The sequence below is a fragment of the Echinops telfairi genome, unplaced genomic scaffold (assembly GCF_000313985.2).
Source record: "Echinops telfairi isolate 266 unplaced genomic scaffold, ASM31398v2 ScPeMD7_22;HRSCAF=79, whole genome shotgun sequence".
Lineage (NCBI taxonomy): Eukaryota > Metazoa > Chordata > Mammalia > Afrosoricida > Tenrecidae > Echinops > Echinops telfairi.
In genome coordinates, this window is record NW_022103919.1 from 2,465,776 (window position 1) to 2,479,867 (window position 14,092).

Genomic DNA, 14,092 nt, shown 5'->3' on the forward strand with positions numbered 1-14,092 from the left:
CCAGGCCACACTCTGGGCCCCCTCGCCCCTTCAGCCATCACTGGGCAGGGTAGTTGCCATGACATCAGGGGACCAGACAGGCAGCCTCTCTGGGTCCAAAACCAAAGGTGTGAGAGATGCTCTCAGAGGCTTGGGCTCTCAGCGCTGGCACAGCCCCTCCGCCCCAGGATGGCTGGAGGTCCCAGCAGAAAGAGCCTGAGGCTAGGCACCTAGGGGCTGGCTCTACTCCTGCCTCCAGCGTCCTGGGTCGCCACCCAGGTCTCCGCACTCAGGAATTCTCTCTTCCCAGCAAATGCTTCCTCCGCTGCGAAGTCCTCAGTCTAACGGCTCTTCTTCCAGGAAGCCCTCCTGGGCTTCCAGGGACAAGGTCAGTCCCTGTTGTCTGTGTCCACCCTGCCACTTCCTTGCAGCTCATGTCCCCCTGTGAACATATCTTGTGTCTGTGGGGCCAGCACGTGGCCTGACCCACTCGATGCGTGTGTCCTTGGCTGTGAGTCTGGCAGTCTCTCATCAGGGTCATCCAGAAAGACCCTGGGGCCCATTCCAGCCTCACCAGCATGCTCTGCTGAGGATCCCCCAGCTGGGAAGAAGCCAGGTCAAATGCTCCCAGGCAGGCATGGAAGGAAGCTGTTTCTACGCCCCCCTCCTTTGGTCCCAGGGAAAAGGGGCACCTTTTCAGCCACCTAGCATTTGGAGGAAAGCTTACAGCCCTGGCAACCCTGTCTTATGGGGTCCCTATGAGTTAGAATCAACCTGAAGGCAGCGGTCTGGGGGGAGTGAATGCACCCCGTCTTCCACATCTGAAGACTTCTTGGTCTCTTCTTTGTGCCCAGCTGACTCCCTCCCTGCCCTGACCCCATCAAGTGCCCCTGCCCACCGTTCCCCTCCCTGCAGTGCCTCAAACTGGTTTTGTCACGGCTGATGAAGCGAAGATGGAGCAGACAGACCTGGGTTTCCTCCACTCGGTGACGTGAGATGCTGAGCAGGGTGGGGGAGATGACGGTCCAACGTGTGACCCAGACGGGACACGGACGGGGCGGCGTGGCGAGCCCTCTCCGGAGCCTAATGCGGGAGGGCACTGGTGGCCGGACTGTGGAGAGTGGCACTCATTCAAAGCAGTGCGGTCGGCTGCCATCTGTGGGCCAAGTCTGTCGTTTCTGACGGTGCTGATCAAGAGATTTTGGTTGCTACCTACAACATGCATGCTGCCCTCATTTCTCTAAGAAGCAGATGAAGGTCCCACCTTAAGCAGCGCTGGAGCTTAATTTTTCTCATTCCAGGTATGGTTTCTGGGTTCACCCACATTTCACAAGCGCAGGGACGCTCCGGGGTCATTCCACTGGCTGTGACTGAACTGGAAAGAATCTGTTGGGAGCCCTGCCTTTCTGGGAGGCCTTCCCCCACGTCCTGCCTGGCTTCCAGAGCTCCGTGGAAGCCCCACTCCTCCACACAGCTGTCCTGGTGACTGCGGTCCACGGTGACTGCTGTCGTCTCAAAGGGCCAGTTTACAGACAGGGACACAGAGGCTCAGAGAGGTGAAGTCACTTGTCTGAGGTGACCCAGCAATGAAGGACTCAAGCCTCCCCGCCCCCCGCCCCATCTTCTGTGCCCCGCATCCCACTGCACCATTGCTTCTCTTGGCAAAGACAGGCTTGTGAAAGAGGAGGGAGGCTGCGGCCTGGAGGTTAGGTCAAGCCATCAACTAATGGAAGGGGCTGAACTCAGGTCCACGTGACTTTCCCACGGGTCCACAGGGTTCCTGAGAGCGGGCGGCATGTCCAGCAGAGGGGCCCCCGGAAGCCCACAGTGTGGCTTTTGTGAGATTGAGGTGGACTTTGTAGATTGGTCCCTCCGATCTAGAGCCTCCGTCCCTCCTCAGTGGCCTCTAGAACCTGAGTCAGAGCACAGCTTCCCTGGGCAGCTAGGAGAACACCAGGTGTGGCTGCCCAGCCATCGTGGAAATGCAGCCCGAATGTCCCCACACCTCTGGGTCACCAGGGTGACCTAGTTTGCCCATGGGAAGCAGTGAGCATCTGCCCAGGGGCCACTTGGGCACCTGGCGAGGAGACAGGCCTGGGACCTTCATGCACCTCCCTCTCCTTCCCCTTCTGCCACCTGCATGCCACTCAGAGGGGAGCATGTGCAGGTCACTGAAAAGGAACCACCCCTGTCCCAGGACACGAGGTGCCCGAAAACAGGACTTCCATTCGGCTGACAAGGGGCAGGGCCATGCGCCACCTGGGAGGGAGCAAGGGCTGACCTTCCCGCCCACATCCTCGGACCCAGGGCCACAAGTCCCAGCTGGCCGCTCAGAGACCACCGGAGTTGCTGGCACGGCCTCATCTCTGTACCACCCCTGACCCCCAGCCCCAAGGTGAGCCAGTGCTGCCCGGCAGGCTGAGGCTAGGCAGCATCCCATCTGGACTGGACATCTCTTTCCGGGGCAGACACACGGCGAGAACGCTCACAGGACAACCGCGGCAGCCCCCGCCAGCCCCCGCCTTGTAATCTACAATCCTCACCACCACCCTGAAGAGGCGTCCCCATCCCCAGGTCACAGGGAGTACGCTGTGAGGACACAGCCCTTAGGGGGAGCCCCGGGGGGAGCTGGGGGAGATCTGCGGTGTGGTGGTGGGAGGGCAGGGCTCAGGGGAAGCTGAGTTTCACCTTCCGCCACAGCAGCTGGGCCTGCGGCACGCCCGTGGCCTCGATCTCGTGGCGCATGCTGTTGAAGAGGGCCACGCCATACTGGTCCTCGTAGAAGCGGAGGAACTCCGTCAGGATCTTCCCGGTTTTCTCTGCAAAGGAAGGGCACACAGGCGGTGAGGTTCTCATGCTCCCCGGATTCTACCCTGTGTTATAGCATCGCCGTGATTTGGTGAGGGTTGGTTTGTGGGAGGGGTGATTTCTGTCTGGAAAGAGCCATGGGTCCAGGAGGCAGCAGGCCAGACTGTCAAGGGCGGAAGCCCTGGGAGTGGCGCAGCAAGAGTGCACATGGGTGCCGTTTGGGGCTTTGAATTCTTTTGCAAGCACGATTCCTTGAGTAATTAAAAATAAACATTCTAAAATTAACTCATCTTCCAAGCTGACAGCATTTTCCGCTTTCACAGCCCTTTTTGCTTGGCTTTTCTGGGGAAGCAGTTCTGGCTGGAGTTGGGCGGAGGGTGGGGGGTACCACAGCTTCCAGAGCCAGGAACGTGCTGTGGGCTGCTGCAGCTGTGGGCTGCCCTATTTACAGATGATAAAACTGATGCCCAGAGAGGGGCAGGGTCCCCAGGGAAAGGGTGGGGCTGCACTCCTCAGTAGGGGCTTCCCAGCCCTGAGAAGCTGAAGCTCCAGCCCCGACTGGAGGTTTGTACTGGCTCACCACACGGCACCCCTCTCTGGGACTCAGTTTCCCCTGTGCACGATGAGAGGGTTGAGCTCTGTGTGTGACAGACAGGCCCTGCCGTCTGACAGTCTTGGATTCCAGAGTTTGAGGCCTGGTCCTTCCTCCAAGGGGAAAGGGCTGTGTGAACTCCCGCCCGCCTGCCCGCCTGCAGTGGCTGGTCTCCTGGTACGAAGGCAGCCGCCCAGGCCAGGACAACATCTCATTAATCCTCTCAGTAGTGGACATGACTCCCACTGGCCACCGAGGCCATGCTGACTCCAGGCGCCCACCGAGTGCAGAACAGGATGCCTTCCACAGCGCCTCCCAGGGTCCCACCACCAACCTGGCAGTCCGGAGACAAGCACAGGGAGGGAGGCCGAGAGCCCCGCCAAGCCCACGCCCATAGACAGGGCGAGGGCAGCCTGGGGTCCCTGCTGAACCTGCCCCTCCTGATGTTTGCCTGCCCACACCCCAACTCGCTCAGCTGGGGCACCCCCGCCCCTTATCGCTCCCAGTCCAGATTGCAAATTTTGATTTTGGGGGGGTGGGGGGGAGAACAAATGAGGAATCTGCTTTGAATGCCTATTTCTTGGAGACCATAAACACCCAGAACCCTCTTGGAGAGCATGGGGATTATTCTGGCAAAGCTGATGAGGCAGGGTGGGAGGCAGGGTCGTGAGTGGAGGCCAAGAGGAGAGAATCGCTCAGGCGAGCGAGCACACCCATGTCGAAAGTGACCACGGTCACCCTCCAATAGTGAGCACAGGCTGAGTGCTGACCCCCAGGCTGGAGTTCACCCACGGGCCCACCTCTGGGACAGCCCACCCCAAACCCACTGCCACGGAGTCAGTCCCGAGTCACAGGGACCCCCAGAGGCTGTCAGAGCGACCCCGTGGCCATGAGTCAGAGCTGGGTCGGTAAGGTTTCCTAAATCTCCCCGGCAGCTGATAGCCCAACCTTTCCCCCGAGGTTCAGCTGGACTGGACACTCAAACCACCGCTAGCCCTGCTGTCCAGCGCTGACCTGACAGCTCCACCATCGCATTGGCTCCAACTCACAGCAACCCAGCCAACTCATTGCACAGGCTAGAACTGCCCCTGGGGGCTCCGAGACTCTCACTTTTCACGGGAGTAGAAAGCCCAGTCTGTCGCCCATGGAGAGGCTGGTGGTTTCGAACTGCTGACCTTGCAGTTAGTAGTCCAACGTGAAAGCACCATGCCACCAGGTGAGCTCTTGGAAGAGAAGCCTGGTGACTTGGAGGGAAAGATCAGCCTCCGGGAGCCCTAGGGAGCACAGTTCTGCAGGTCCACTGATACCCATGGTGACCTTGAGCCTGTGTTGACTCCAAGGCCAGTCCTTGGGCAAATCTGACAAGCCCGATCTCTGAGAGTCTTCCTGAAAGGCCCGGACAGGGAGTGGTCTCCTTTTCCCACTTTAGGGAGGAGGAAGCTCAGAGCCACATGCCTCAGTCAGGATTTGCCCCCTTCCCTGCTGGAGTTAGCAGTTCGGATCCACCAGCCACTCTCTGCAAGGGAAAGGTGAGGCTGTCTGCTCCTGTAAAGATGGAACATTCTGAGAAACCCTATATAGGGGCACTATGAATCGGAATCTGCCAGGGCACCCCGCTGGGCACTCACCAGCGTGGCCCACAGTAAGGCAGGGTTTAGCCTAAACCCTAAGATGCAGGCTTCAGGGCCCTTCAGACCAGCCCCTGCCCTGGTGCACAGCCTCGCTCCACAGCTCACACACCTGCCAGGAAACCTGGAGGGCCAGCTGAGCTCGCACCAGGCAAGGAGTAGCTGGGCAGAAGGGCCCCCGGGGCTGGACTGAGGTGAGGGTCTGGATGGGCAAGTCGAAAGGAGGGGGCTGCAGGATGGGAAGGAACCTCAGAGAAGCGGCCCCCTAGGGCTGGAGGTGGAGCGAGCTGTAGGATACTCATCAGCCTGAATAGCTCATGCTGGGATGTGGAAAGCTACTGTCAGAGAGGGGGGGGTGGGGGGGGCCAGGTGGGATTGGAGAGAAGCCTTAGGGTAGGCAGAGAGGACACAGGCAGAAACTGGGGGCAGGGGATGAGGATGAGGGTCATTAATGGGGTAAAACAAACAAGGAGGTGGCCTCTAAAGAGGACACATGGGCCCCAGTCCCCCAGCCCTGCAGCCCACAATGAACCCCAGAACTCTAGAGCTGGGGGTTTTCGGAAAAAGCCATTTGCTGTCTGAAATTCCAGAACCAAACATCTCACCAACCAGCCTTGCTCCCCCAAATGGATCAGGATAAACCAAAAAGTCCACCCCTTCCGGCATTAAGTGGACCCCGACTCGGAAGAGCCCTACTGGGCAGAGTGGACGCCCCTGTGGGTTTCCAAGATCGTCCATCTTTACGAGGAGACAGGCCCCTCTTTCCGCCTCAGTCACTGGTGGGCTCAAACTCCCGACCTGGTGGTTAACAGACCTCTGCATTAAAAAATAATAATGATCAAAATAACACTCACTGCCTTGAGTCAATCCCGACCCTACACAGCGGCCCTACAGGACAGAGCAGAACTGCCCCTGTGGGTTTCCGAGGCTGTAAGTCTTTGAGGGAGCAGACAGCCTCACTGTTCTCTCTTGGGGTGGCTGGTGGGCTCAAACTGCTGACCTTGTGGCTCACAGCTCGGTGTGTAACCTCTTTCACCACTGGGACTCCTCACAGACTAGGGAAGGATGCTGGCATTTGTGCAAGGACTTCAAGTACCTCAAGGGCGGTCAGCTCCCCTTTGCTCACCTCGGACTCGGGCTCTGGGTGGCACAAGGTGAGCGGGAGGCGCATGCTGGGGGGAAGGCTGCCAAGGGGACCAGGACCCTGATGTGTCAGGCAAAGGCACTCTGTAAGGGGTTAAGGATGAACAGTTTGGCGCTCGGCCAGCCCAAGGGAGCTGGGTATGTTTGGCCTGAGTCTGGCAGCAGAGAGGAGGTTGGGAGGGAAGGCCGCGCTGGGGCAAACTTCGGGATGGCTCGTTGGCATGCGAGATGTCCTAAGACAACTTGGGAGGACCTGCCACACACTTGGCACAGAGGAAAAGCCACGGGCACACCGAGGATGAGGGTCAGGGGTGCTGTGGGGGTGGGGCCAGGGGGAGCCCCAGAGGACCTAAGAGACCCGGAGGACTTGGGAAGGTAGGACAGGAAGGGCCGGTCTGGACAGAGGGCTGGAGAGGAAGCAGCCTTGCCCAGGAAGGCTCACCCCAAAGTTGCTGGAAGCCTTGGATTGGCCCCACAGCGCAGGAAGTTCCCAACAGCGGTGCCAGGCTTGGCCATTCTACCTGCTGTTGAGCTCTGGGGCCATGGTCCACCCAGGAGGCCCCCTCCCTGCAATCACTGCCTGCCCGGCACCCCCCATGGCCTCCTCTTCCCACCTCCGTCTCCCTGGAGATGCAGGATTCCACAGCATAAATTCCCACGGCTGAGGCCCTGCCTGGGTGTGTGTGGATGCACCCAGGAGCCCGGCACACCCTCTCTTCTCCACAGCTGCCCGCACCCGCTCTTCCTGTTTCCTCCCACCATTCTGGGGATGCCACACCCCAAGGATTTGCAGCAGGTGTCAGGAGGGAACAGGGCCTCTCTGAGCCAGAGAGGGTGCCCGGCTCACCTGAGATCACACAGCCAAACGGAGGGAGTGGGGGGGCCTTGAGGACATCACTGTCCCCAGAGGCAGAGCAGAAACAAGCGTGTGGCCCCATCTGCAGAGGCAGGGCCGGTCTTGGGGGTCCTGGGCCTAGTACCTGGGTAGGCCCTGCTAGTGGAAGCAACACAGTTACCTCTGGGAGCTACAGAAATGCTCCAGGGAGCAGTCTGAGGGTGCTGCCAGGCTCCCCCACCTGGTTATTTTCTCACCCACCCTCCCTCTCCACACTGACTCAGTCCCAGGTGCTGCTGGAAGGAGGTGGTGGGATGCACGCAGTGTGTGGGAGACGGCAGGTCTGTCCCACTGTCTCGGGCCCTGCGAGGTCAGTCCCTCACGGGCAGGGGACACCAGCCCTGCGGGCTGCCTCTCATCCCTCATCTGTGAAATGGGCATACGAGCCCACTCACACACAGGACTTTGAGGGATGCAACCAGCACGCCAGGGGCACTCAACTCCCCAGTTGTCATGACTCTTTCTAAGGGCACTGTGTTTGCCACAGGGACGGCCAAAGACTGATATGTTTATTAGCAGGTATCACTTGTAGAGTTAAAAAAAAACAACCCCAAACGTTTGGTGGGTTTCTTTTACTTTCTTTCTTTCTTTCTTTTCTTTTTAAAGAAACAGGACAGGGTCGTAAAATAATAAAATTATAAAGGCGGGTGGGTCCTCAACCTTCTTCAGGAAGGCCAGGCCCAGCCAGAAATGAGGTCAAGGAAGTGGAGACGGGTATGTTCAGGGAACCCCCGGGGGCCCAGGATTCCCTGCTAGCCTTGGCCAGGTCCCCTTGCCCCTCTCGTCCCCCTCTGCCAGCAACACATCCCTGGAATTTGGAAGCAAGCTCACTCCAGTCAGTCACACGACCCTGCCTGTTCTTTGCCCGACACACAGATACCCAGATTCTTCAAGTACCCCCAAACTCACTGCCACCCTGTTGATGTGAACTCACGGTGACCCGATAGGACAGGGCAGAACTGTTCCTACGGGTTTCCGAGTCTGTAATTCTCTGTGGGGGTAGAAAGCCCCATCTTTCTCCTGAGGAGCAGCTGGTAGTTTAGAACTGCTGACCTTGCAGCTAGTCGCTCGACGGTTAACCCCTGTACCACCAGAGTTCTTACCTAAATGCCCCCAGAGGTAAGGAAATACATACAAATCCTCGCTTTGCAGGTAGATAAACCCAGGCCGGGTAAGATGAGACAGCTTAAGTAACTTCCTTTCACTCCGTCACACACAGACTGAGCACCCGTGGATTCTGGGGCTAGAGTTGATTGCCTCCTCTGTGCCCAGCTGCCACTCTGCTCGGTGACCTGGGGGAGCCACTGCCTATGCCTGGGCCTCCGTGTCCTCCTTAGATCTCAGTGTAATGGTATTGGCCACCAGCTCTCACTAGGCCATGTGCCAGGATGGGGGCCCAGGGCGAAATGCACACACACACACATTTCAATGAGCTCTCACTGAGGAAGACATAGCTCTGTGGGTCTCAGGAGAGCTGCTCCCCAGATGGCTGGAGCCCACTCCCTGAGACCCAGAGTGCGCCCCTCCGGTCAGACTCCTCAGCGCTGCCTCCAGAACTCCCAGGATGTGCCCGCACGTGTGTGCGCCCACCAAGAGCGTCAACAGCTCGCTGTTACCCCCACTTCACAGATAAGCAAACTGAGGCCCAGTGGCTTACTCAAAAGCACAGGATCCAGAAGAGGAAAGGAACGCTTTGAACCTGGTCTCATGCCAAAGCCCGAGCAAAGTCCCACCCTGTAACGCTTCTTCATCCTAGGTACCCCGACTTCTCTGCCTGCACATTCTCAGGGGAGGGGGTGGTAAGGGCTTAGACAGGTCAAGCAAGAGAGACTCAGAGAGGCAAAGCCACTTCCCCAGAGTGACAGCCCCCACTTGCTCCCATGTGGTGAGAGCGGGCAGGTGGCTACTCCTCCGGCATCCCTGGGCCTCACCCCCACAGCCTGTCAATGGGTGGAGGGCTCCCTCTGCCCTGCTGATCTAAAGTCTCCATGGCGGGCTCGTCGAGTTGCCCTGGCCGTGAACTCAGCGTCCGAGTGCCGGTGAGTCAGTGCTGAGCCACGTTTCCCTGAAGCGAGGCGGGAGGGGGGTCGGTGCTGCCCTACCCCTGCAAACGGGGCACCATCGCCACACGTGCACAAGCAGGCTCGGGTGCAAGCCCCAGCTCTGCCACCAAGGGGCTGTGTCGCCTTGGATTAGGCAGGTGTCTAAGGCAGGGAGGGGCCCTTGAGACAGAAACAGAGCAACCCCCACGCTGGTCCACCAACAACCAACAGCCAAGGAGGCCGGAAGGACATGAATCTCTGATTGTCCAGACTGACATCGGTAAGGATCATGCTACTTCCGGTGCTTGCCTGGAGTTAGATAGCAGGGGCCCAGCAAGAAATGGTGAGGCAGTGGGGGTGGGGCATATCAGGCCCACTGTAGATAGAGGGGAAACTGAGGCTTAGAGAGGCAGATGGGCTTGCTGAGCTGAGGGTGGGAGGAGTGCGGTACGAGAATGGGCTTGGGAAGGCAGAGCCCTGAGAGCCTCGGATGCCAGGCTCAGGAGTTTCTGGCCTCCTCGGGGTCTGCCCTGAGCCCAGTCCGCATCCTCACGTGGCCTAGTACGAAGCATCCTACCCGGATCAGCCGCCGCCACCCTGCCAACAGCAATCCAATACTCAAATCCACCTAGGGACAGCTAGTGCCGGCACTGGCAGGATGTTTTGGATACGGAGCCAGAGAGCTGAGATCCTCTGCCCAAGTCCCTTGGCTGGGGAGCCGCAGAGGCGGGGCTGGGCCCAGATCTGTTCTCAGACTCTCGGACCCTTGGACCCTCGGGCTGAGCCCTGCTGCACGCTGACTGGCACCGGGAGGAAGTCCCGTGCATCCAGTCTCATGTCCACTGTGGTGGCTTCGTGTCAGGCCCAGCCCTAGCTCGGTCTGAGCTGAGGGCAGCATGCCAGACCCTGTGCCTGGCTCATCCGGTCCCTCCAGTGGGCGCCGGGGCCATGCCTCACCCACGAGGCCTGGCCCAGTTTCAGGGCTGAAAGGTTTGCCGACTGAAACCAGGCAGGTGGCACCTGCAGGGTGGGGCAGACCCAGAACCTGCCTGCCTGGTTCTCTGAGCTCTGGGAGGACCCATCCGCCCACCCCGGGCAGAGGGCATGGGGACGGGACAGGACTCATTTGCCCCTGTCTTGATATCCAACATGCCATCCTCTCCATGATACACCCCATCCCACCGAAGGGGAGGTATATGGCCGGCCCAGGGACCTTGGTTAGGACCCGGGGTTGAGGGAAGGTGGCTGCCACCATGAGGGTCCCCACCTGGGCCCACCCCCAGCTCAGGTGACCTGGAGGGACCCTCTGCTGGGTCACCCCTTCCCTGGGACTAGTTATTAAAAATGGAAAGCCTTCTCCCCATAAATCGGGCAGCCGGCATCAGGCTAAGGCCAATCTTGACAGCCACCTGGCATGTGTGGAATCACTGCACTCAGAAGGACCCAAACAGATGAGGAAACAGAGTCGGGGAGCAATTACCGAGCTCACCTGTCACACAGCAGGTGAGGTTTGATGCTGGAGGCACCCAACCCTTACCACCTGGGGCTCCACATGGGCCAGGCACTCTGCTGGGGGATCGGTCTTGAGAATGGAGCCCTGACCACAGCCCCAACAGGGGCTACAGGACTGGCCCCACGGCGGGAGCAGAAGCTGGGCGGCCCCATGGTTTGGCAAGTGGTGGAGCTGAGCCAAAGCTGGGTCTGGAGCCCCAGGCTGGCTGAGCCCCAGAGCCCAAGGGTTGTGGAAATAACCAGAGAACAGTCACATGAAGACGCATTGGACCCCAGCCGCCCCGGGGAGACCACGGACCGGCCACCGCCACGTCGTGGGGCCTGGCACACAGTGGCTGTGAGCAGAAGAGGAACCCAAGGTCCACCAGGACCGCAGTCCCACTTCCCTTCCCAGCGGATCAAGCACGGCCCCTCCAGCTTGCAGGAGTCCTGGCGGCGTGGAGGTTACGCATAGGGCTGCTCACCAGAAGGTGAGCAGTTTGAAACTACCAGCCACTCCACAGGAGGAAGTCAGGGCTTTCTACTCCCACGGAAAGTTACAGCCTGGGGAACTCACAGGGGCAGGTGTACCCTGCCCTAGAAGTCGCAGTGAGTTGGCATCAACATGAGGGCCGTGGGTTTGGGTTTGGGCTCTGTGGCTACAAGAGCCTCTCTCCCGAATCTCCACAATTCAAATCTCATCCAGACTCGGAGGTCTCTGCCTTCATCACAGTGTCCCGCAGTCACCCGCTGGCATACGAGGAGAATGACTGCAGCAGGAGATGATGCCTGTCAGTCACAGTTAGCCCTGTGCCAGCCACTGGGGCAGATCCCAGTGTATGTTGCCAATCACCTTCAACAGGATTTCATTTAACCCTCGCAGCGCTTGGTGGCACGGGCTGTTGAAAGCCCATTTTATTGGTGAGGAAGCTGAGACTCGGGGAGGTTAAGTGACTTGCCCAACATCTCTACCTCCTCTCCACATCGAGAACTGGACCTGATACAGAGAAGGCACCCGGGGGGGTGTGTTGACTCCCTGAGGCCAAGGTACTCCCCACCAGACTGAAGCTCCTCTGACTCAGAATCTGCCCTTGCCTCAGCCCCTGCCCTCAGCCCCTGCCATCAGCCCCTGCCATGGTGCTGGGGAGGTGCTGCACAGACAGACCAGGAGGGACAGCGAGTGACCAGCCTTAGGAGAAGCGGTGCGCTCAGGAGCAAGGAGCAAACCCGTGTCCCTAGCCGAGACAGGCCTTATGCTGTAATCACCCCACTCTCTGACACTCAGTGTCCTCATCCATAAAACGGGAATACTGATAGTCCCCCTAGATCACTCGGCGACTAGGGAGCCTCGGACGTGCAGTGCGTGCCCCAGCCCGCAGATGTTGGCTTCAGCAGCAGCTGTCCAAGGGCCGGGCGAGCTGTGTGAACACAAGCTGTTCTCAGAGCCTTCAGCCTGTCCTCTGGCGTGCCCTCAACGGACCAGCTGTAAATCCTAGTGGCAGGCCACAGGCCTTGGGAAGGACCCTGTGGGAGCAAAGCTAAGCTATCCACTGGATAGATGGGGAAACTGAGGCTGGGGGAGGGATGGGGAAGAAGTGGCCCTCCGGAGGGCAGCAGAGAAGGAAGCCTGGGGGCTTGAGTCTTGCTTGATGGAGGAAAATGAGCATCGGGGCCTGCCAGCCAGGGCCCACACCCAGGCCTGCCCAACTCCTCCGCTTCTCACCAGGCTCCGCACCAGCTCCCCATCCACGGAGACCTTGTTCCTGCCCCCCACTGCCCCCAGCACCGGGCTCAGTGGGGCGCTCTGGGAACAGGTGCTGGAGGAGTGGCTTCAAGTGGGGAGGGGGGAGAGTGCCCCCAGCTTAGCCGGGCTTTGCACTGTGATGACTGCCCTCTGGGCCTCCGTGTCAGGCACCAAAATGACCTCCAGCAGCACCTGGCCCTGGGAAGGGTCTGGGGCGGTCGGAGGCTGGCTGGGTCTCCCCTTCAAGGAGGTAGATTGGGGGCAAGATGGCATCGTAAGGAGTCACAAAGCTGGCTCGAAAACGGCTCTCTCTGAGCAAATATTTAACCAAGGCTCCTCGACAACAGGTCTGGGGGGAAGGCTGTGTGTCCAGGTAGGAGGGAGGGGCCCGAGCTGGAGGCCAGAGAAGTGCCAAGGAGAAGCGGGCTGAAGACCTCCCTGCCCGCCGGCCTGCCCGCCCCAGCTGCCCTTTCCTCTACACCTCAAGGAGGCCACCAGTGGGCAGAGCCAATTCCCATCTTGACACACAAACAGGGAAACAAAAGCCTTCTCATCCTCTCCGGCCCCGCCCACCGGCCTGCCTGGCAGCCACCCTGTGCCCACAGCCCGTAGTTGGTGGCTTGTTCTGGGAGCCGGGACCCAGGCATCCCTGCTTGCTAGGAAGGATGAGGAGGGGGTGCCATGGCCTCCCTTCGTGGTGGGAGGTGAGCAACAACACCCACCAGGTGGGACATGCCTGCCCCATCAACCCTTAATCAACCCCAGTGCCCCAGGCAGGCCCAGGGTGCGCACGGCTGCATGTCTGTCTCAGGGTTTGGCGCCCAAGACAAGGCCTGGCCCCACTGCTCTTATCAAGGCCAGGAGAGCCATGAAGAGGGACAGGGAGGGACAAGGGCAGCTGCCTGGCGCTGTCTCCCTGCCCTGCCGCCCCCACCCCTCCCAGCTTGGGCTCCAGACAGACAGGGGAGCAAACACCAGTTGTGTGTCTAGGAGTCCCACCTTGCCAAACCTTGGTTTTCTCCTCTGCACACTGGAGGTGATTATAGCTTCCACCTCCCAGGGTGGAGGCTGTCATCAGGATGGGCTGTGTTTATTTGGCCCAGAGGGAATGGCTGGTCTGACAGCAGTCATTTTGTAAATCCTAACCTCCACCCACCTCCCTCCACACCCGTTAACTTCCCCAGCAGCATCCCTCACCTGCATTCCTTTCATTTCATCTTCATCCCCTCCACGGTCACCTGCCAGAGGGCCACAGTTCCCAGTGCTCCTCAACACAGCTCTGCGTTCCGCCCAAAGTCCAGAGGTGGACATCCACACTGACAGGTGCTCACCACAGGTCTGGACCCATCGTGGGTCTGTTTTAGAATCCACCACCAACTTACCCCTCAGTGCCTGCCCAGTCCAGAGTCGGACCGTCAAGTGCCCAGGCAGAACGTGATGCCCGCACCCTTTCTTCAGGTCTCCAGGGCCAGCCTAGTAGCCAAGTATCACCATCCAGCCTTGCCCCTCAGCACGCAACTGGGGCAGGGAGTGAGGACACGACCTACCCAGGTCCACACCCCTAGTCAGCCAGCTCAAGGGAGACCACAATGGTGACTGGTGGCAGAACCCAAGGTCAGTGAGGCTCGCTGCCCTCATTCATTCATTCAGCAACTGGGAGCACTGGGCATTCATGGGTGAGCAAGACAGACCCAGTCCATGCCCTTAAGGGGATACCACATCCATTGATGGTGTGTTAGTCCAGGTAGACTAGAGAAACAAATTCATAGA

The 14,092-nt window shown here is 59.5% G+C and overlaps 1 protein-coding gene across 1 annotated transcript in view; it reads right to left on the reverse strand.

Moving 5' to 3' along the window:
- The window catches only part of NIBAN2 (niban apoptosis regulator 2), a 58,327-nt gene that overhangs the window by 20,078 nt on the left and 24,157 nt on the right, over positions 1-14,092 (reverse strand). Inside the window, exon 2 of the mRNA XM_030885140.2 lies at positions 2,668-2,798. Within this exon, the coding sequence (XP_030741000.2) occupies positions 2,668-2,798 (131 nt within the window). The remainder of the gene's footprint in view (positions 1-2,667; positions 2,799-14,092) is intronic.